The sequence below is a fragment of the Zingiber officinale genome, chromosome 6A, assembly GCF_018446385.1.
Source record: "Zingiber officinale cultivar Zhangliang chromosome 6A, Zo_v1.1, whole genome shotgun sequence".
NCBI classification, from domain to species: Eukaryota; Viridiplantae; Streptophyta; class Magnoliopsida; order Zingiberales; family Zingiberaceae; genus Zingiber; species Zingiber officinale.
Window position 1 is genome coordinate 26,645,492 of NC_055997.1, and position 24,166 is coordinate 26,669,657.

The 24,166-nt window shown below is 40.5% G+C and overlaps 1 protein-coding gene across 1 annotated transcript; it reads right to left on the bottom strand.

Annotated features, from left to right (window-relative positions):
• Window positions 1-335: 335 nt before the first annotated feature.
• Window positions 336-20,753, bottom strand: LOC121994696. Its single transcript, XM_042548646.1, has 6 exons — window positions 20,514-20,753; window positions 20,151-20,309; window positions 2,976-3,080; window positions 2,008-2,429; window positions 938-1,917; window positions 336-850 (listed from the first exon to the last, which is right to left on the bottom strand). Exons 1-6 carry the CDS (start codon window positions 20,751-20,753, stop codon window positions 336-338), a joined length of 2,421 nt encoding a protein of 806 aa, XP_042404580.1.
• Between the last annotated feature and the right edge of the window lie 3,413 nt (window positions 20,754-24,166).

A 24,166-nucleotide genomic window follows, 5' to 3' on the forward strand; every position in this document is an offset into this window, starting at 1 on the left:
TGTATTTAATTTTGTTTATAAAAATTAATTTATAAATTTTGTTTCTAATTTATTTTAAAATCCATTTTAATTTTTTTTCTATATTATTTTTTTTTAAGTTAAATGAAACAATAATTCCGTAGCAAATCCGTTTATAATTTATTAAAATTTAAAACGGATTTTTGTTCCGTTTTAAAATTATGTTTCATCCCCTGGCCTGGCAGATATTCTACAGCCTAGGACATACAATTCCCACTCGGCCAGATCCTCTTACTATGCTGCCTGATCTAGCCAGTGTTCAGCCCCTGGTCTGGCAAACATTCTACAGCCTAACTTCTTCCTCTTTATAAAATACTCTAAACTCGGTAAGGTCGCAGGTAGTTAGCACTCCAAGGCCGGTCTAACTTCCTGCCCTGGTTATCCTGTAAATAGTAAGCCCCGGACGACAATTTCTTGATGACTTTGTAAGGCCCATCCCACTGTGGTGCTATCTTGGCCACGTCTCCCACGGGTTTCACTTGCTTCCAGACCAGGTCTCCTTCCCCGAAGAACCGAGGGATTACTCTTCTGTTATAATTCTGCCTCATTCTTTGTCTGTAGGCCTCCAGTTTGACTGCTGTCCTCTCGCGGATTTCACTAATGAGATCCAGCTCAGCCAGTCGCCGCTCGGCATTTCCTTCATCGTATAGCATCTTCCTAACTGACGACACTCCAATCTCTATAGGTACCACCACTTCGTTGCCATAAACTAGATGGAATGGTGTCAGGCCTGTGCTTTCTCGGGGCATTGTGCGGTAAGGCCATAGAATGCTCGGTGGCTCTTCCACCCAGTTGCCTCCCACATGATCCAGCTTAACCTTCAACCCTCGCACTATTTCTCGATTGACCACCTCGGTCTGACTGTTGCTTTGGGGGTATGCTACTGAAGTGAAGGCTTGTATTATATCGAACCCCTTACACCAGGCCTGGATTTTTTGCCCTTGAAATTGCCTCCCATTATCTGATACCAATTTGTGCGGTATGTCGAACTTGCAAAGAATATTCTTCCACAGAAACTGGATGACCACACCTTCTGTGATCCTGGCCAGGGCCTCTACTTCCACCCACTTGGAGAAATAATCCACCGCTACCAATAAGAAACGCTTCTGGCCTGGAGCCATTGAAAATGGTCCTACAATATCCATGCTCCACTGATCAAAGGGACACGAGACTATAGATGTTTTTAGCAGCGCAGTTGGTTGGTGCGTCAGATTCTGATAGTTTTGGCAGGATAGGCAGGTGTTCACCAACTTTTGAGCATCCCTCTGTAAAGTAGGCCAAAAATATCCGACCAGGAGTACCCTGCGAGATAATGTCTGACCTCCCACATGACTGCCACAGCATCCCAGCTGTATTTCTTGCAAGGCCTGATCTGCCTCCTCCATACCCAGATATTTAAGTAATGGTCTAGAAAAGGACCTCTTGTATAGTTGGTCCCCTATCATGGCATAGGCATGAGCTTGTTTCCTGACCAGCCGTGATTCCTCTGGATCAACCGGTAAGGTACCTTGCAGAAGATAACTGATCAGGGGTGCCCGCCAATCAATGGGTGCTTCCCTATTATTTTGCAAATATATCTGAGCTATAAGAAAGGTTTGCGCTATTGATCTGTCCAACACCCAGGTAGTTAGGGAACTGATCATCTTTGCCAGCTCATCCGCTTTCTCGTTCTCTGCCCTGGGGATCTTAGTCACTGTAATTTCCGTAAATTCTTCCTTCATCTTCTCATATGCTTCTCGATATACTTGTAACTTATCACAATTTACCTCAAAGTTGTCAACCACTTGCTGGGTTACTAACTGAGAATATAAGTAAATGATGACCCGGGCAACCCCTACATGACGAGCTGCCTGCAACCCTGCCAGCAAAGCCTCATACTCTGCCTCGTTGTTAGTGGCCCTGAAATTAAGCCGAATAACCAACTACAATATGTCCCCTTGAGGAGATATCAAGAGAATCCCGACCCCACTTCCTTTGTGAGTTGCTGACCCATCCACGTAGATTTTCCAAGTTTCCTCAGAGTTAATCTGATGAATCTCTGTTAAAAAATCTGCCAAGGTCTGTGCTTTGATGGCTGTGCGTGGCTGGTATTGTATGTCGTATTCTCCTAGCTCAGTTGCCCACTTGATAAGCCGACCCGCTACTTTTACATTAGTCAGAGCTCTTCTCATGGTGCTATTAGTCAGGACTATGATAAGGTGCGCCAGGAAGTATGGTCTTAACCGTTGAGCCATAAGAACCAATCCATAAACCAACTTTTCCAGGGTCGTATATCGAGACTCGACCCCTTTCAATAGATAGCTGAAGAAATGCACTGGCCGTCGTATATTATCCTGTTCTTTAACAAGCACAACCCCCACGACCTCAGGTGTAGCAGACAAGTAAACCCACAGTGGTTCTCCAACGACCGACTTGAATAAGGATGGCAGAGCCTCCAAATACTTCTTCAGTTCCTCAAAAGTTCAGGTACATTCCTCGTCCCACTGAAAATTGGAGGCCTTCCTGAGTACTTTGAAGAAAGGAGCAGCCCGGTCTGCAGATTTGGAAATGAACCTTGATAGGGCTGTTATTCTTCCTACCAACTTCTGTGTTTCCTTTAAATTCTGAGGAACTTGCATATCCCGTAGTGCCCGAACCTTTTCTAGATTAGCTTCTATTCCTCGCTCGGTCACTAGATAACCTAAGAACTTTCCTCCTTTAGCTCCAAACAGGCATTTCAATGGGTTTAACTTCAGTCCGTATTGTCGGAGAGTCCCGCAAGTTTCCTCTACATCCATGATCAGATTCACTGCTAAAGGGGACTTAATGAGTATATCATCCACATAAACCTCCACGTTGCGCCCGATCTGCTCTCAGAAGATCTTATCTATCATCCTTTGATATGTAGCTCCTACGCTTCTGAGACCAAAGGAAATGACAGTATAACAGAAGGTACCATCAGCCGTAATGAAGCTAACCTTTTCTTGGTCCTCCACCGCTAAGGGGATCTGATGATACCCCTGATAAGCATCCAGCATGCAGATCCTCTCACAACTGGCAGTGGAGTATATCATCTGATCAATCTGGGGCAAGGGATAACAGTCCTTGGGACTAGCTAGATTTAGATCTCTAAAGTCTATGCATACCCTCTACTTATTGTTGGGCTTCTTTACTAAGACCACATTGGAGAGCTAGGATGGGAACTGTGTTGGTTGCTACTCGGAAAACCTAGAGGTTCCACTGTATAAAAATTTTGTACAAAGATCTGAACCTTTTCCTAGCTACCATGTGTTCTTTTAAATTAAATTTTGGATCACCTGCGGAACTTAACACGTTTGATCCAAAACTTAATTTATTTGTTCTTTTAGGTTTTGACTTGGATCTCCTGCGAAACTTAACACGTTTGATCCAAATCACCTAAGTTATTAATTCCATTAAATATTAATTTCTAAAATTGGTTCCCAGTACTGACATGGCGAGGCACATGGCCTTCTTGGATATGGGAGCAACCACCACCGACTAGACAAAACCTTTTAAGGAAAGCTAATATTTAATTTCCTAAAATAACTTTAGGTCAACCGAAAAGAACAATCAAATCACAAGGAAAAGAAAAACAAAAGAACACTATATCGAAAACAAATTTGAAAATACTTGAATCGTAAGCCTCTTGTATTTGGTATTATTTTCATAAATAACTAGTATGATGCGGAAAGAAAAAATTACTAGTTATACCTTCTAGAAAGACCTCTTGATCTTCTACCGTATTCCTCTTCTAACCTCGGACGTTGTGTGGGCAACGATCTTCCGAGATGAGAAAACACCAACCACCTTCTTCTCCTCCTAGCTAGGTTCGGCCACAATAAGGAAGCTTTACCAAGGATGAAGAACAAAACATCAACCAAGCTCCAAGAGATGCAAGCTTTCTCTCCTTCTTCTTCTTCTTCTCCAAGTAGTATCCGGCCACCACAAGAGCTCCAAGGGAGATGAAGGATTCGACCACCACAAGAGGAAGAGAGGGGGAGGATGATGGCCGGCCACAACACCAAGGAAAAGAGGGAGAGAAATAATAGAGGTTGTATCTCTTGAAGACACCCCCACCCCTTCTTTTATATTCCTTAGCCTTGGTAAATTAGGAAATTTAATTATAATAAAATTTCCTTAATTTCCTTGACATGATTTAATTGAGAAAAATAAAATAAAATTTCCCAATTAAACTATAATGGCTGGCCACATCATGGAGGAATAAATTAGACAAGTTTTAATCAACAAATTAAAATTTCCTAATTTGTTTCCGGAAATTTTAAAAATAAAATTTCTCTTCAAAAATCTCTTCATGGTTGATAAAAAGAAATTTCTATAATTTTAATTTTTCAACATGTGAATAATTTTTAAAGAGAAAATAAAATATCTCACCAATCTACAAATAAGGAAAGAGATTTAATCTCTTTCTTTAATCTTTTGTAGATCCTTTACAAGAGAGATATTTTAATTTTAATTCTCTTTAATAAATTACATCTTCCACATAATAAAAATTAAAATTAAAATTCTTTTAAATTTAATATGGCCGGCCCCCTCTAGCTTGGGTTCAAGCTAGGGCCAGCCACCTTAAACCATGCTTAGGCCGATCCTAGCTTGATTCCAAGCTAGCTTGGCCGGCCCCCTTTAGGTGGGTATAGAAGGTGGGTATAGTACTCTATAAATAAGAGGCTACGATAGGGACCGAGTGGAGGAATTGGTTTTGGTCTCCCGATAAAATTAAGCATCCCGTGTTCGCCCCGAACACACAACTTAATTTTATCAATAATAATTCATTCCACTAGAGAACTATTATTGAACTACCGCACCAATCCCAAATTACATTTTTGGGCTCCTTATTATGAGTGTGTTAGTCTCCCTGTATTTAAGATGTCGAATGTCCACTAATTAAGTGAGTTACTGACAACTCATTTAATTAATATCTTAATCCAAGAATAATACCACTCAACCTTATCGTCATGTCGGACTAAGTCCACCTGCAGGGTTTAACATGACAATCTTTATGAGCTCATCTTGGGGACATTATCAACCTAGATTACTAGGACACAGTTTCCTTCTATAATCAACAACACACACTATAAGTGATATCATTTCCCAACTTATCGGGCTTATTGATTTATCGAACTAAATCTCACCCATTGATAAATTAAAGAAATAAAATATATGTGCTTGTTGTTATATTAGGATTAAGAGCACACACTTCTATAATAACTGAGGTCTTTGTTGTTAGGATCCTTCGTACGGCTAGAGAGGGGGGTGTGAATAGCCGACCCCAATCTTTCGCGTTTCTTCCTATGATTAGGTTAGTGCAGCGGAAATACAACGTAGAAAGAAAACAGGAGAAGAAAGACAAACCATATAATGAGGTTCGGAGATGAACTCCTACTCCTCGGCGTGTCCGTAAGGTGGACGAAGTCTACCAATCCGTCGGTGGATGAGTCCCCGGAAACCCGGCTAATAGATACTCCTTGTGGGTGGAGAAACCTCACTACAATCTTTGCAACAGCAATAGAAGTACAAATAGGAACAAGAAAACAAGAACAGAAATGTAAACAACACTTGCTTGCCTTCTTGAAGTCAGCAGGAACCCTGGTGAAGCAGCAGCTTCTCGGATCCAAGCCTAGCTAGAAAACCAGCAACAGGAAGAAGCTCACGCGAAGCTTTAGCACCCAACGAGCTCAACAAAGCTCAGCAGGAAGAAGAAGCAGAAGCTTCAGGCAGGAGAGAACTTCCAGAAGGAAGAAGAAGTAGCTTTAGAAGCGCTTTCACCGAAGTCCTGTAGCCCTCTTTTATACCTGCGAAGAAGAAGAGCAGAGAACTAGCCGTTGCGTCGCAAGATCAGACTGGTCCTGATCGGTCCAGGGAACCTCCGATCGGTCCACGGACCGAGTCCCTCGTCTGATCGGCGTCTCCTGATCGGTCTTGTGGACCGATCAGAACACCTGATCGGTCCATGACCGATCGAGCCTTCTTCGCCATCGATCTATGCCCGATCGGTGCCGGGACCGATCAAAGAGCCGTGGATCGGTCGGCGACCGATCCACGCCTTTCTTCTCGCGAGGTTGCGTTGCCTCTGATCGGTCTCGCACCGATCAGATTACGATGAGCCATCGATTACGATCGGTCACCGCCGATCAGTGCAAACGCAGTATCACTGGATCGGTCACCAGACCGATCCAAACTTCTCAGCCCTAAACCTAAGGCTTCCACACCAACATCCGGTCAACCTTGACCTGTTGGTACATCATCCCTAGCATCTGGTCACTCCCTTGACCTGCTAGCACTCCCCGCTAAGTGTCCGGTCAATCCCTTTGACCCACTTAGACTTTTCCACACCAAATGTCCGATCATCCTGATCCATCTGGATTTTCCTCTTCGTGCCAAGTATCCGATCACTCCCTTGACCTACTTGGACTTTCCAACACCAGAAGTTCGATCATCCCTGATCCATCTGGATTTTCCCTTGCCTGGTTTCACTCACCAGGACTCTCCAACTGCCTAACATCCCAGTTAGGACTTTCCCACTGCCTGGCTTCCCTTACCAGGACTTTCCAACGTGCCAAGCTCCCTGTTTGGACTTCTCCGTGCCAAGTCTCCATACTTGGACTTTTCCAGTGCCAAGTCTCCATACTTGGACTTTTCGCGTGCCAAGCTCCCTGCTTGGACTTTTCCAGTGCCAAGTCTCCATACTTGGACTTTTCCAGTGCCAAGCTCCCTGCTTGGACTTTTCCAGTGCCAAGCTCCCTGCTTGGACTTTTCCGTTGCCAAGTCTCCATACTTGGACTTTTTCCCGAATCAGGTCAACCAGGTCAACCTTGACCTACGGTTGCACCAATAATCTCCCAAACATCTATTCTTGTCCCATATCAAGAATACAACTCTTCCACGAGTGTCAAACATCAAAATACAACTCAACTAGGTCAACCTTAACCTAAGGTTGTACCAACAATCTTCCTAAGTCAAACATCAAAATACAACTCGAGTCAGGTCAACTCGAGTCAGGTCAACCAGGTCAACCTTGACCTAAGGTTGCACCAACAATCTCCCCCTTTTTGATGTTTGATAAAACCCATAATCAAGTTAGGTTAACCCGATAACCTAACTTAGGTTTTCCAACCATCTTCCAATGTCCAATGTTCTTTCCTTGAACATTCTCTGAACATTCTCCCCTTAGGTTAACCCGATAACCTAACTTGGGTTCTCCAATAATTCTCCCCCTTTTGACACACATCAAAAAGAATTTCAATGTTCTTTTCTTGAACATTCCTTGACATTCTTTCCCTAGCTTAGGTTAACTCGATAACCTAACTTGGGTTCTCCAATAATTCTCCAATGAACACTCTCCCCTTTTTGACACACATCAAAAAGGAAAAAAAAAGGGTATCAAGGTCAAGAGTTTCTTCCTAATGAAAGTCCCATACATTTCATTGAAACTCTTAATTTCCCCCTTGATACTAAACTCAACAATCAGCTTAGTGATAATCCCATATCACTAATCCTCAAAAGTCTTAAGGAGTAAAAACTCCCCCTAACAGTCAACTCCCCCTTGACAATTAGGTAAAACTCCCCCTAAAGGTTAACTTCCCCTTGACCATTGCACCAACAATGTCTTTGTGAGTTCCAAACCTTTAGAAATCTACAAAACCCAACTTCCAGCTGAAATTTCAGACCAACAGCTGAAAATCAGAAACTGGCACGCTCTGATCGGTCCCCAGACCGATCAGAAACCCCATGGATCGGTCCCCAGACCGATCAGGCCTTCACCAGATCGCGTTCTTACTGGATCGGTCTGCAGACCGATCCATGCTTCACTGGATCGGTCCACAGACCGATCAGGACTTACCTGGATCGGTCCCCAGACCGATCCAGACTCTGATAGGCAGATTTCTGAAATTTCCTTCCCGAAATTCAGAAACTCCTAGAAAATTCCAGAAAATTCGAAAAAAATGTGAAATTTTGAGGATACATTTCTCATAACATATACTATCATGGAAAAATAGTTTTCTATGAAAATAACTTCCATTTTCAAATCTTGATACAAAATTCAAAAACCTTGAAATAGTTCAAGTTTAACTCAACTTTGTATCACAATGTTCAATGATGAATGCTATCACTAGGAAAGCTTCATCAAAGTTTTTCAAATCAATTTTAAAATGCTTTTAAAACCATTTGAATTTAGGACCATAATCTTAGGGCTAGATGTACATGACTTGTACACAAGCTTTCCCTATGATCCTTAATTTCTTGAATTAGGGTCATCTAGGTACAAGGACAATGCACCTTGATCCTAACTCATGATCCTAATATCTCACACACATCTAGGGTGTATCAAACCACATTCAAGTCAATTTGATGTGAGATATGGGTTAAGGTCAACTTAGGCTAAGTTCTCATGCATTTTCTAAACACCAATTTGATCTCAATATCAAATTATATGTTTGTCCTCAAATCAATTTCATTGATTATAATGCAAGAGATGATGACATGGCATATAATGATATCATAAGTAAAAACATGTGCCAATGTCATGATGTCATGGCATAAAGTTTGAAAACTTAACTAAAGCATGACATATAAACTAGCCTAAGCATTATCATGACATTTCAAATGATAATAAGATAAATATGATGTCATGGCATGGCATATGGCAACCAATCATGGCAAGTTAGCACAAATAAAATACCTAAATTCCCTATCTAAGTATCCTTAGCCTTAGCTAACTTAAAATCTAACCCTAGATTGCCCATATATCCCTAAGAGAAAACCAAAATCCCAATTATGGTATTTCTCTAGGTTTTCTTAAATTGTGCCAAATAAGATTAAAATCGATATTTTTTAAATATGACACAATTTACTCTTCAAGGAGTAAATAATAATTCTTTTTCATTTTCAAAGGTTATCAAAACCTCGAAAATGCTCCTTGAGTGTCAATTTCCTCAAAGTTGGGTTAACTACCCTTCTAATTGGAGTTGACACTCTCTAACCCATCTATGGGGTAGAGAAGATGCTCCTAGGAACCCAATATCTATGTGAGCTCATTGGGTTCACTAAATATTCACTAGGGATGACTTCCCTAGCAACCCTCCTAATGACCCTCCTAGGCTTTGAAGCCTTGGTCATTTGGGACTCATCAAGATCAACTCTAGGGGTGACTCCCCTTGTGACCTTGGTGGTCTTCCTAGCCCTAGGTTTTGTTCCATAATCAAATGGAACATCATGATAGGTGGGCTTGACCACTTGGGACTTAGGTTTGTGACCCATACCTTTCTTGTCCTTGGACATTGGTTTTTGACCCTTAAACCCTAGGGATGACTTCTCCATGTTCTTAAGAGTCTTTTCCAAAGTATCAAGTCTTGACTTCAAGACTTGATTCTCCTTCTCTAATACCTCAATTTTTGATTTATCACTCTTCCTTGAGGTATTCTTAGGCATATGTCTAGTTGATTTAGGATTCCTACCTAGGTTATCCTTAGCCTTAGATGGGTTGATCCTAGGGTTAGCCTTTCTAGAATTATCCTTATCTAGACTCACATGTTTAGCTCCTAAGCACATGTATTGATTCCTAAGGTTATCATGCTTGTTATTATCGACAAGTGCAATAAAATTCCTAGCATGCATTTTATTAGAATTGCAAAAATGAACCTTAGAGGTTACCTTAGGGTTTGCCTTAGCTCCCCCTATCGATGTGCCCGGTCTCTTGCCCTTGTGAGGTTGCCTCCCCCTCGGACAATGGCTCCTATAGTGTCCCCTTTGCTTGCATTGGAAGCACACGATGTGCTCCTTGCCCTTGCGTTTCGGGACTCCGGCTTCCTTGACCTTTGGCGCCGGTGGAGTCTTTCTTACCCTCTTTGGACACTTACTCTTGTAATGTCCATGTTCCCTACACTCAAAGCACATAATGTGTAATTTAATTGAACTTAAATTGCTTGAGTTACCTAGGGTTGAGGGTGGATGCGAGCTCTCTTCTTCATCCCTTTCGGAGGTAGAAGCTTCTTCTTCTTGCTCCGAACTTGAAGAAGAACTCTCCTCCTCTTCGTCCTTAGATGTTGAGTAACCCTCAACTTCTAATTCCTCTCCTCCATGATGTGAGCTACTTGATGACTCACTTGTCTCCTCTTCATGATTTGAAGTGGAGCTCTCCTCATGGTACTTGGCCAAGTTATCCCATAATTCCTTGGCATTGTTGTAACCTATCTTACACAAGATGTTAGTAGGCAATGAAAATTCAATTATTCTCGTTACCTCTTCGTTGATTTCGGATTTGTGAATTTGTTCTCTGGTCCACTCCTTCTTCTCAAGAGGTTTTCCTTCCTTATCCACCGGAGGAGAAAAACCTTCTTGTACACAAAACCAATTCATTATGTTAGTCATAAGAAAGTACTTCATCCTTACCTTCCAATACGCGAAGTCACCGCATTCGTAGAAGGGTGGAATGGTGACATCTTCTCCGAGTAGATCCATCCTCTAGCTCGTGCTCCCCGGGTGTTAATCCGATGAAGAGCAAACCTTTGCTCTGATACCACTTGTTAGGATCCTTCGTACGGCTAGAGAGGGGGGTGTGAATAGCCGACCCCAATCTTTCGCGTTTCTTCCTACGATTAGGTTAGTGCAGCGGAAATACAACATAGAAAGAAAACAGGAGAAGAAAGCCAAACCATATAACGAGGTTTGGAGATGAACTCCTACTCCTCGGCGTGTCCGTAAGGTGGACGAAGCCTACCAATCCGTCGGTGGATGAGTCCCCGGAAACCCGGCTAATAGATACTCCTTGTGGGTGGAGAAACCTCACCACAATCTTTGCAACAGCAATAGGAGTACAAATAGGAACAAGAAAACAAGAACAGAAATGTAAACAACACTTGCTTGCCTTCTTGAAGTCAGCAGGAACCCTGGTGAAGCAGCAGCTTCTCGGATCCAAGCCTAGCTAGAAAACCAGCAACAGGAAGAAGCTCACGCGAAGCTTTAGCACCCAACGAGCTCAACAAAGCTCAGCAGGAAGAAGAAGCAGAAGCTTCAGGCAGGAGAGAACTTCCAGAAGGAAGAAGAAGTAGCTGCAGAAGCGCTTTCACCGAAGTCCTGTAGCCCTCTTTTATACCTGCGAAGAAGAAGAGCAGAGAACTAGCCGTTGCGTCGCAACGGCTAGATTCCTGATCGGTCCATGGACCGATCAGGGAACCTCCTGATCGGTCCACAGACCGATCAGGCTTCGGTCCCTCGTCTGATCGGCGTCTCCTGATCGGTCTTGTGGACCGATCAGGGAACATCCTGATCGGTCCATAGACCGATCAGGCTTCGGTTCTTCCGCCACTGATCTATGCCTGATCGGTCTGCCGGACCGATCAGGCCATGGGTGGATCGGTCAGCAGACCGATCCACGTCTTTCTTCTCGCGAGGTTGCGTTGCCTCCTGATCGGTCTCCAGACCGATCAGATTACAATCAGTGAGCCACTGATCTGATTCTGATCGGTCACCAGACCGATCAGGGCAAACGCAGTATCACTGGATCGGTCACCAGACCGATCCAAACTTCTCAGCCCTAAACCTAAGGCTTCCACACCAACATCCGGTCAACCTTGACCTGTTGGTACATCATCCCTAGCATCTGGTCACTCCCTTGACCTGCTAGCACTCCCCGCTAAGTGTCCGGTCAATCCCTTTGACCCACTTAGACTTTTCCACACCAGATGTCCGATCATCCTGATCCATCTGGATTTTCCTCTTCGTGCCAAGTATCCGATCACTCCCTTGACCTACTTGGACTTTCCAACACCAGAAGTCCGATCATCCCTGATCCATCTGGATTTTCCCTTGCCTGGTTTCACTCACCAGGACTCTCCAACTGCCTAACATCCCAGTTAGGACTTTCCCACTGCCTGGCTTCACTTACCAGGACTTTCCAACGTGCCAAGCTCCCTGTTTGGACTTCTCCGTGCCAAGTCTCCATACTTGGACTTTTCCAGTGCCAAGTCTCCATACTTGGACTTTTCCAGTGCCAAGTCTCCATACTTGGACTTTTCCCGTGCCAAGTCTCCATACTTGGACTTTTCGCGTGCCAAGCTCACTGCTTGGACTTTTCCAGTGCCAAGTCTCCATACTTGGACTTTTCCAGTGCCAAGCTTCCTGCTTGGACTTTTCCAGTGCCAAGCTCCCTGCTTGGACTTTTCCGTTGCCAAGTCTCCATACTTGGACTTTTTCCCGAATCAGGTCAACCAGGTCAACCTTGACCTACGGTTGCACCAATAATCTCCCAAACATCTATTCTTGTCCCATATCAAGAATACAACTCTTCCACGAGTGTCAAACATCAAAATACAACTCAACTAGGTCAACCTTAACCTAAGGTTGTACCAACAATCTTCCTAAGTCAAACATCAAAATACAACTCGAGTCAGGTCAACCAGGTCAACCTTGACCTAAGGTTGCACCAACATTTGTTCCTTCATAAAGTCAGTATAAAAGGAACGACCTCAAATGGTCCTACTCAATACACTCTAAGTGTACTAGTGTAATTATATAGTTAAGATAAACTAATACCTAATTACACTACGACCTTCCAATGGTTTGTTCCTTTCCATCTTGGTCGTGAGCTACTGTTTATAATTTATAAGGAACCGATAACATGATCTTCTGTGTGTGTCACCACATACCATGTTATCTACAATATAAATTAATTGAGCAACTACATTTATCTTAAATGTAGACATTTGACCAATGTGATTCTTATTTCTAGATAAATGTTTATACCAAAAGTTAGGCTTTTAGTATATATCCTAACAAATTCCCACTTATACTAAAATACTAAGCTGCTGTATCTGCTGCCATACATCTGATTTCCAAGCCTTTCAAAAAGCTCTTGCCTTAAGGACCTTAGGTTATCATCTGATGCAATCTAGGCGGCAACAACTTCTCCTCGTTATACAATTTCTCATATTGGGTAGTACTTGCGCTCTATTGTGTTTACTTGCCTTATAGACTCATGGTTTCTTCGAGTTTGCTACTGTACCATTATTATTACAATAAATTGTAATAATCTTTGGACAAACTAGAAATCATATCTAAGTCTATCTTGAGGTTATTAAGTCATTCATCTTTTATGGCTACCTCAGAGGCTTGCCATATACTCAGCTTCTATGGTGGAGTCCAGAAAAACACCTATGCTTATCACTCTTCCATAGTTATGACTTTTCCTCCTAAAGTAAACACAAAACCCCGAGGTCAACTTATTATTGTCCCTATCTGATTGGAAGTCAAAATCTGTGCAACCTACAGGAACCAAATTAACTACCTTGTAAGCTAGCATATAATCTCTAGTGCCTCTAAGGTACTTTTAATATATGCTTTACTGCAGTCCAATGTCCTTGTCTAGGGTTACTTTGATATCTGCTAACTATGCCCTTGGCAAAACAGATTTCTGATCTCGTGCATAGCATCCATTAGGTTGTCTAACTGCCGAAGCATAAAGAACTGCCTACATGTCCTCAATCTCCTTTGATGTCATCGAAGACATCTTTTTAGATAAAGACACTCCATGCTTAAAAGGTAAGAAACCTTTCTAGGAGTTTTGCATGCTAAAAACGAGAAAGGATTTTTCCGATGTATTAAGCTTGGGATAAGTAATATATATTTTTTTCTTGCGATCCCTTATTACTTTGATCTCAAAAATATATACATTCTCCCAAGTCCTTTATATCGAATTATTTGGACAACCATACCCTTACTTCTGACAACATTTTGATATTGTTTCTAACTACCAAAAATGTTATCTACGTATAGTACAAGAAACACCACCACGTTTCCATCACACCTTTTGTATACACAAGACTTATCCGTTTACTCAATAAATCCATAGGTCTGGATTACTTTGATAAACTGGATGTTCCAAGACCTTGAAGCTTTGCCTCAGTCCATAGACTGATTGCGCTTGCACACAAGATGCTCTTAGCCCTTTACAATGAACCCTTCTGGTTGCTTTATATGGATGATTTCTTCAAGACTTCCATTAAGGAATGCTGTCTTGACATCCACTTGACAAATAGATAAAAGAATCCGAATAGACTTAAGCATGGCTACCAGTGAAAAAGTTTCCTTTTTCATCTAGCATTGATTTTGAAAGTTTCTACCTTCCTGTCTATCCCTCTTTTCCTATTATTGACCTTTTTACACCCAAAGACTTTTACACCATTTGGTGTTTCTACAAGCTTCCAGATTTTATTAGAATATATATATTCTAATTCTATTATTCATTACTCTTTGCCAAGATGTTGCATCTTTATCTTGGAGTGCTTCGTCATATGTCCGGAGATCAGGTTCATGTCCTCCAGGGATCGAGTCCAAAAAACTCTCCCAAAACATGAATCCTTTTAGGTTGCCTAACAACCCTCCCACTACGACAAGACACTTTCTGTATCATTTGTGATACATGTTGCAGTTTCCTTGTGGTATCTCATCTTGTACAGTTGGTACTAGATTAGACATGTCTTTTATTATTTCCTTAAGAACAAATTTTCTTATGGGCACATGGTTTATTACATAGTTCTTTTCTAAAAATCGGTCATTGATGCTAACAATGACCTTCTAATTTTTAAGACTATAAACCTACTTTCATTTCTCTAGGATAACCCACAAACAAGTGAATTCCTGTCCAACTTATCATTGTCTCTCTTCTGCATATGTGCTGGACTACCCGAATCCGAATATGCTTTGAAATAGGCTTATGCCTATTCAGCAATTCTATATGAGTAGAGAGTTCTGTCTTTAGAAGGTACTATATTCACTTCCGTTTCCAGAGTATATCCTTAAAATGATTTTGGTAATATTCTAAATAACTCATCAATCTACTTATTTCCATAAGAGTCATATACCTTCCTTTATCTACACCATTCTGTTGGGGTGTACCAGGTGCAGTTAGTTGGGATTGAATCCCTACTTCTGATAAGTGGCTCCTAAATTCTCCCAAGAGGTACTTGCCACTACGATCTTACCATAGTGACTTTTACTTTAACATTTCTCCGCATCAGCCTTGTACTCTTTGAACTAATCAAAGTACTTAGTCTTGCGATACATTAAGTAAATTTATTTGTATCTTGAATAGTTGTCTATAAAATAGACGAAATATTCAATACTACCTCTTGTCTGGATAGTCATAGGATCACACAAATCAGAATGAACCAATTTCAACATATCTTTGACAACATACCCCTTACACTTAAAAGCTTCTTGGTTATTTTTCCTTCCAAGTAAGACTCGTAGGTTGGAAAGATTTCCACTACTAATGAACCCAAAAGTTCATCAGCTACCAATGAATACTACTCAAGTTAATATGACCTAGCCTTAGATGCCAAAGATATAATTGGTTCATTTCTGAAGGTTACTTTCTCTTAAAGTTAGAAGATGTGTTACTAATTTCCATTTGTTGCATCATGAGAGTTATTGGATTTATAAATTGCCAACCAACGTACCAGAACAGATAACTTCCCTCTTTTTCTTAATAACAACTTTGTTATTAAAAGAGATAGAATATCAAGTTCTTTGAATAGTTTAGAAACTGAAAATTAGTTCTTTCTAAACTTGGTGCATAAAGATAATTACTCAAAAATCCATGTTTTATTCTTATCAAAAGATAGACATCTCCCACTGCAACAGCTACCATTTTTACAGTAGTGCCCATGTGGACGGTGTTTTAATTTTCATTTAGTTGCCGGGTTTCCTGGAACCCTGCAATGAATTGCGGATATGATTAATGACATCTGTATCTACACTCCAGCTTCTGGTAGATAAGACGACTAAACATGTTTCAACTAATGAATTAAATACACCTATATTGTTCTTAATTCTAAGAAGACAGTCTACCTTAATGTCCAAGTCCTATTTCCAATCATTACAATTGAGACTACTAAGTCTTTTCTATAGTATGACTACTAGGGGATTGACAAACATTTTAAATCCTAAGAATCATAAAAATATTTGATCAAGATCAACTCCTTAAAATCCCCATGAATTTTGTATGCCACGATAGTGTGAACGTATACAAAATCGAAGAGGAGATTTTATTCATTAATTTTATTATCTCGTCAACTTTACTTTATGACGAATAAAATTAATAGTTGATCTGTCTTTGATCAAATATTTGGTCAAAACTTTTTGAATTTAAAATAACATTGATTACTCAAACAATATTATTTAAATTCACCAACACCTCAAACACCGTGAATTTTTACATGCCACGATAGTGTGGACATATACAAAATTAAACATTTGTAAGAGGAGGGGTTTACCCATTAATTACCTTGTCAATAAATCTTTATGACAAATAAAATTATCTCAAACACCGTGAATTTTGTATGCCACGATAGTGTGGACGTATACAAAATCAAACATTCGTAAGAGGGGTTTTTAATTTTATTATCTTGTCAACCTATTTATTTGACAAATTAATAGTTGGTTTTCTTCGGTCACACAAATAATAGCAGTGACTCCGATGGGGAGGATACTATTAGACGTGCCTAAGTGTATACCATTACTTGACACTAAGTCCATTAATAAGATTATGCCCCTTCCGATGGGGATGATCACACGCTCTTAATTAACTTCCTATAGTCATCCAAAATAGAAGTTTAATCTAGTGATCTGCAAACAAGCTCATCCGATATGGAGGAAGGCACTCAGAGCCAACGCGCAAGCTTGTTGCATCACTTATAAACCAGTAATGGAGACCGTGGAATTTATTTAAAAAATAAATCCCTCTCCCACTTAGTTATTTAAAGTGAGGAATTTTGCCTATGCTAGTCTACCTAACATGCATACTAACAAGCATACACAACACAGCATAAAAAGCAATAAATAGAAAAACTAATTTTCAACTATTATGGCTTTTATCTATTGCTGTCCTCCGTGTGTCGCCAACCCTAGCTGCTGCCATCTTTGGCCACCGCCACTGGGTCTAGTTGTCGCATCCATCTTGCTCCTTGTTCCGCTGCGCCTCTGGTCCTCAAAAGGTTCCACGCCTTGCAAGATTCGATCCGCGACATAAATAGAATTTTACATTTTTCGATTCTATATTCCTCGAAGGAATGTACATGTAAACTAGATCGAATATAAAATAAAATTTACATCCATCGATCCTATATTCCATAAAAGGAATGTACATGTAGCTAGATCAAAAAATAAAATCCTAATAAAACTAAATATAGCTCCTGCTGTATTTTATAATACAATCATGCACACACAATAAAATGCCCTCGACATGTCCAAGGGTCCAATCACACACATAATAACTATAAGCCATAATAGTTGGATCCTGCATCCACAAAATTAGCACATCCTACTATTATCCTGCCTAAATTATGTATGACATGTGCATAATTAAACTAATACCAAATACACAGAGGCAAAACCCTAGCTCTGATACCAATTGTTGGTTGCTACTCGGAAAACCTAGAGGTTCCACTGTATAAAATTTTTGTACAAAGATCTGAACCTTTTCCTAGCTATCATGTGTTCTTTTAAATTAAATTTTGGATCGCCTACGGAACTTAACACGTTTGATCCAAAACTTAATCTATTTGTTCTTTTAGGTTTTGACTTGGATCTCCTGCGGAACTTAACACATTTGATCCAAATCACCTAAGTTATTAATTCCATTAAATATTAATTTCCAAAATTGGTTCCCAGTACTGACATGGCGAGGCACATGGCCTTCTTGGATATGGGAGCAACCACCACCGACTAGACAAAACCTTTTAAGGAAAGCTAATATTTAATTTCCTAAAATAACTTTAGGTCAACCGAAAAGAACAATCAAATCACAAGGAAAAGAAAAACAAAAGAACACTATATCGAAAACAAATTCGAAATACTAGAATTGTAAGCCTCTTGTATTTGGTATTATTTCCATAAATAACTAGTATGATGCGGAAAGAAAAAAATTACTAGTTATACCTTCTAGAAAGACCTCTTGATCTTCTACCGTATTCCTCTTCTAACCTCGGACGTTGTGTGGGCAACGATCTTCCGAGATGAGAAAACACCAACCACCTTCTTCTCCTCCTAGCTAGGTTCGGCCACAATAAGGAAACTTTACCAAGGATGAAGAACAAAACATCAACCAAGCTCCAAGAGATGCAAGCTTTCTCTCCTTCTTCTTCTTATTCTCCAAGTAGTATCCGGCCACCACAAGAGCTCCAAGGGAGATGAAGGATTCGGCCACCACAAGTGGAAGAGAGGGGGAGGATGATGGCCGGCCACAACACCAAGGAAAAGAGGGAGAGAAATAATAGAGGTTGTATCTCTTGAAGGCACCCCACCCCTTCTTTTATATTCCTTAGCCTTGGTAAATTAGGAAATTTAATTACAATAAAATTTCCTTAATTTCCTTGACATGATTTAATTGAGAAAAATAAAATAAAATTTTCCAATTAAACTATAATGACCGGCCACATCATGGAGGAATAAATTAGACAAGTTTTAATCAGCAAATTAAAACTTCCTAATTTGTTTCCGGAAATTTTAAAAATAAAATTTCTCTTCAAAAATCTCTTCATGGTTGATAAAAAGAAATTTCTATAATTTTAATTTTTCAACATGTGAATAATTTTTAAAGAGAAAATAAAATATCTCACCAATCTACAAATAAGGAAAGAGATTTAATCTCTTTCTTTAATCTTTTGTAGATCCTTTACAAGAGAGATATTTTAATTTTAATTCTCTTTAATAAATTATATCTTCCACATAATAAAAATTAAAATTAAAATTCTTTTAAATTTAATATGGCCGGCCCCCTCTAGCTTGGGTTCAAGCTAGGGCCGGCCACCTTAAACCATGCTTAGGCCGACCCTAGCTTGATTCCAAGCTAGCTTGGCCGGCCCCCTTTAGGTGGGTATAGAAGATGGGTATAGGTGGGTATAGTACTCTATAAATAAGAGGCTACGATAGGGACCGAGAGGAGGAATTGGTTTTGGTCTCCCGATAAAATTAAGCATCCCGTGTTCGCCCCGAACACACAACTTAATTTTATCAATAATAATTCATTCCACTAGAGAACTATTATTGAACTACCGCACCAATCCCAAATTACATTTTTGGGCTCCTTCTTATTATGAGTGTGTTAGTCTCCCTGTGTTTAAGATGTCGAATGTCCACTAATTAAGTGAGTTACTGACAACTCATTTAATTAATATCTTAATCCAAGAATAGTACCACTCAACCTTATCGTCATGTCGAACTAAGTCCACCTGCAGGGTTTAACATGACAATCTTTATGAGCTCATCTTGGGGACATTATCAACCTAGATTACTAGGACACAGTTTCCTTCTATAATCAACAACACACACTATAAGTGATATCATTTCCCAACTTATCGGGCTTATTGATTTATCGAACTAAATCTCACCCATTGATAAATTAAAGAAATAAATATCAAATATATGTGCTTGTTATTATATTAGGATTAAGAGCACACACTTCCATAATAACTGAGGTCTTTGTTCCTTCATAAAGTCAGTATAAAAGGAACGACCTCAAATGGTCCTACTCAATACACTCTAAGTGTACTAGTGTAATTATATAGTTAAGATAAACTAATACCTAATTACACTACGACCTTCCAATGGTTTGTTCCTTTCCATCTTGGTCGTGAGCTACTGTTTATAATTTATAAGGAACCGATAACATGATCTTCTGTGTGTGTCACCACACACCATGTTATCTACAATATAAATTAATTGAGCAACTACATTTATCGTAAATGTAGACATTTGACCAATGTGATTCTTATTTCTAGATAAATGTTTATACCAAAAGTTAGGCTTTTAGTATACATCCTAACAAACTGCACCTCTCGGACATGGCCTGCTTTCCTGAGTTGGTCCACCTCAGCTCTGATTATTTTATTCTGGTCGACTGAGAAGTTCCTTTTCTTCTGTTTGACTGGCCGGGAGTCCGGTAGTAGATGTAACTTATGCTCTGCTACTTCGGGTTTAACTCTAGGTAACTCCTCTATAGACCAGGCGAAGACATCCCGATTGCGGATCAGGCATTGGATTAATTCTTTCTTGAGAGGAGGAGGTAGGTTGCTTGCTATTCGAGTAAGACTTTCGGGGCATTCAGCATATAGTTGTACCTCCTCCCAGGGGATGAGTTCTTCAGCCATGGGCAGAGGTTCTTCTTGGATGACATAAACTCCCCCGTCTTGCATCTTTTGATTTTTCCGAGCTTCTACCTGGACCATATCAATGTAGCATCTCCGGGAGACCTTCTGTTCTCCCTTAACTTCCCCGACCTGCTCGCCAATAGGGAATTTGATCTTTTGATGGAAAGTAGAGACCACAACCCTAAACTCATGGAAGGATGGCCTTCCCAGGATGACATTATAAGAGGAGGGGGGAATCCACCACTATAAAAGTGCTCCTCCTAGTGTGCATCAATGGCTCGGTGCCCAGATATTTGGCCAGCTTGATCTGACCCATTGGCTTTACTTCGTTGCCTGTAAAGCCGTATAGAGAGGTGGCCACGGGCTGGATTCAGTGGCATCGATCTGCATCTCCTCGAATGCAGTTCTGAACAAAATATTGACTGAGCTTCCGGTGTCAACGAAAATCCGGGCCACTCGGCTGTTGGCAATAATGGCCTTGATGATAAGAGTGTCGTCGTGAGGCAGCTCCAGACCTTCCAGGTCTGACGGCCCAAAGCTGATGACGGGGCCGAAGCCTGCTCCTGGCTGCATCCGACGGTGTGGACCTCCAAGCGACACACATGGGACTTGCGCACTCTCCCTGAATCTCCGTCAGTTGGGCCTCCGGAGATCATGCCTATCTCTTGAACGACCGCATTGCTGCGATTTTTGGCTTCCTGAGCTTCTCTTGGTTCCCCAACCCGACCGGGCTGCTGAGCATTGGATCCCGCTGGGTCAGGGTGGGGTCGGCCTCCTGACCCGGTTGTGGCGCGCTGCTCCTCCATCATTTTGAGTACTTAAGGAGCTAACTCAGGAGGCGGTAACCCTAGCTCAGCAGCTCGCCTAGAATCCCGAGCGAACTGAAAGCTGTTAGAGTATATACTGAAAGCCTAAGCTTTTGTAAACATTTATTTTGAATAAAGAATCACATTTGATCAAATTATCTACATTTATTTGTAGTTGTTCAATTAATTTATATTGTAGATAACATAGTATGTGGTGTCACATACAGAAGATGATGTTATCAGTACCTTATAAATTATAAACAGCAGCTCACGACCAAAATGGAAAGGAACAAACCATTGGAAGGTCGTAGTGTAATTAGGAATTAGTTTATCTTAACTATATAATTACACTAGTACACTTAGAGTGTATTGAGTAGGACCATTAGAGGTCGTTTCTTTTATATTGACTTTATAAAGGAACAAAGACCTCAGTTATTATGAAAGTGTGTGCTCTTAATCCTAATATAATAACAAGCACATATATTTGATATTTATTTCTTTAATTTATCAATGGGTGAGATTTAGTTCGATAAATCAATAAGCCCGATAAGTTGGGAAATGATATCACTTATAGTGTGTGTTGTTGATTATAAAAGGAAACTGTGTCCTAGCGATCTAGGTTGATAATGTCCCCAAGATGAGCTCATAAGGATTGTCATGTTAAACCCTGTAGGTGGACTTAGTCCGACATGACGATAAGGTTGAGTGGTACTATTCTTGGACTAAGATACTAATTAAATGAGTTGTCAGTAACTCACTTAATTAGTGGACATTTGACATCTTAAACACAGGGAGACTAACACACTCATAATAAAAAGGAGCCCAAAAATGTAATTTGGGATTGGTACGGTAGTTCAATAATAGTTCTCTAGTGGAATGAATTATTATTGATAAAATTAAGTTGTGTGTTCGGGGCGAACACGGGATGCTTAATTTTATCGGGAGACCAAAACCAATTCCTCCTCTCGGTCCTTATCGTAGCCTCTTATTTATAGAGTACTATATCCACCTATACCCACCTTCATACCCATGATGTAGGGGTCGGCCAAGCTAGCTTGTGGATCAAGCTAGGGCCGGCCAAGCCTTGGTTCATGGGTGGCCGGCCCTAGCTTGATCCCAAGCTTAGGTGGCCGACCCCCATTAAATTTAAAAGAATTTTAATTTTAAAATTTTCTTATGTGAAAGATATAATTTATTTGAGAGATTAAAAAATTAAAATATCTCTTTTAAAAGGATCTACAAAAGATTAAAGAAAGAGATTAGATCTCTTTCCTTATTTGTAGATTGGAAAGATATTTTATTTTTCTTCTTTGTAAATTATTCACATGTTAAAAAATTAAAATTATAGAAATTTTTTTTTATCAACCATGAAGGGATTTTAAAGGGAAATTTTATTTTTTAAAATTTCCAAAGACAAATAAGGAATTTTAATTGTTGATTGAAATAGCCTTGTTTGCTCTTAATGATGTGGCCGGTCATGACATGAAGAAATAGGAAATTTTGTTTAATTTTTATTAATTAATTCATGTCAAGGAAAATTAAGGAAATTTTATTGTAATTAAATTTCCTTATTTACCAAAGCTAAGGAATATAAAAGAGGAGGTTGGGGTGCCTTCATGACACACAACTTTATTATTCTTCTCCCTCTTTTCTTCCTTGGTGTGGCCGGCCCCTTCAAGATCTCTCTTTTCCTTGTTGTGGCCGAACCTCTTCTTCCTCTTGGAGATCAAGTGGTGGCTGGTTTTCTAGCTTGGAGAAGAAGGAGAGAAAGCTTTCATCCCTTGGAGCATTGGTGGTGGTTTCTCTTCTTCCTTGGAGGTGCACTTGTTTTGGCCGAACCTTGCAAGGAGGAGAAGAAGGTGCTTTGGTGGTTTCTCATATCGGAAGATCGTTGCCCACACAACGTCCGAGGTTAGAAGAGGAATACGGTAGAAGACTTAGAGGTTTTTGCTTGCAAAAGAAAAGGTATACTAGTATTTTATTTCCGCATCATACTGGTTTCATCTTCATGTAAAAAAATACCAAATACAAGAGGCATGCGATTCTAGTATTTCAAATTTATTTTCGATGTTGTGTTCTTTGTTTTTCTTTTCCTTGTGATTTGATTGTTCTTTTCGGTTGACCTAAAGTTATTTAAGGAAATTAAATATTAGCTTTCCTTAAAAGACTTTGTCTAGGCGGTGGTGGTTGTTCCCATATCAAAAAGGCCATGTACCTCGCCATGCAGTCCTGGAAGCCAATTTTGGAAATTAATATTTAATGGAATTAATAACCTAGGTGATTTGGATCGAACGTGTTAAGTTTCGCAGGAGATCCAAGTCTAAACCTAAAAGAACAAATAGATTAAACTTTGGATCAAACGTGTTAAGTTCCGCAGGCGATCCAAGTTTAATTTAAAAGAACATATGGTAGCTAGGAAAAGGTTCAGACTTTTGTACAAAATTTTTGTATAGTGGAACCATTAGGTTTTCCGAGTAGCAACCAACAAAAGCAATGGTTAGTATCGTGAGTACGGGAACGATGATAGGTACAGTACCGGGAGTTCCATGGTCCCGGTCTGGGGGAATGAACTGCCACAACTCGTGGTGCCGGTCTAACTTCATGACCGGGCTGAAAGAGAGGCTTGATTTCTCGAGCCCGAGGAAGGGGTTGGGCTGGCTGTTGAGGTGTTCGCCTCTCCGGTTTGTTAATAGTGGCAGGGGTCCGGTCTGACTTCCTTCGAGCAGCTTGAGCCTCCTCCACGTTAATATAACTGGCCGCTCTTTCCAGCATGCTATCAAAATTCTTAACTGGATCTCGAATAAGATCCCGGAAGAACTCCCCCTCTGCCAGTCCATGAGAGAAGGCGCTCATCAGTATCTCAGAAGTGGCTGATGGAACATCCTGAGCCACTTGATTAAATCGCTTGATATAGCTCTGTAGGGGTTCGGCTGACCCCTGCTTGAGGGCGAAGAGGCAATGATCTGTTTTCTGGTACTTCCTGCTACTAGCGAAGTGACACAAGAAGACGGTCTTAAAATCCTAAAAGCAGGTGATGGATCCATGTGACAATCCATCAAACCACTTTTGTGCCGAGCCAGAGAGAGTGTTCAGAAACACTCGGTACTTAACAAAGTCACTATATTGATATAGCAGGGCAGCATTCCTAAATTTGCGAAGATAATCCTCGGGGTCCTTGCT

Excerpts from the sequence above, each read along its gene's own strand:
- LOC121994696 (XM_042548646.1), bottom strand. The coding sequence starts at position 20,753 with ATGCAGCCAGGAGCAGGCTTCGGCCCCGTCATCAGCTTTGGGCCGTCA. Across the intron at positions 3,081-20,150 it reads AACTCATCCCCTGGGAGGAG|ATTGATCAGATGATATACTC; the intron begins GTACAACTATAT and ends CCCTTGCCCCAG. Across the intron at positions 2,430-2,975 it reads CGGTGGAGGACCAAGAAAAG|TCGGTCGTTGGAGAACCACT; the intron begins GTTAGCTTCATT and ends TCCTTATTCAAG.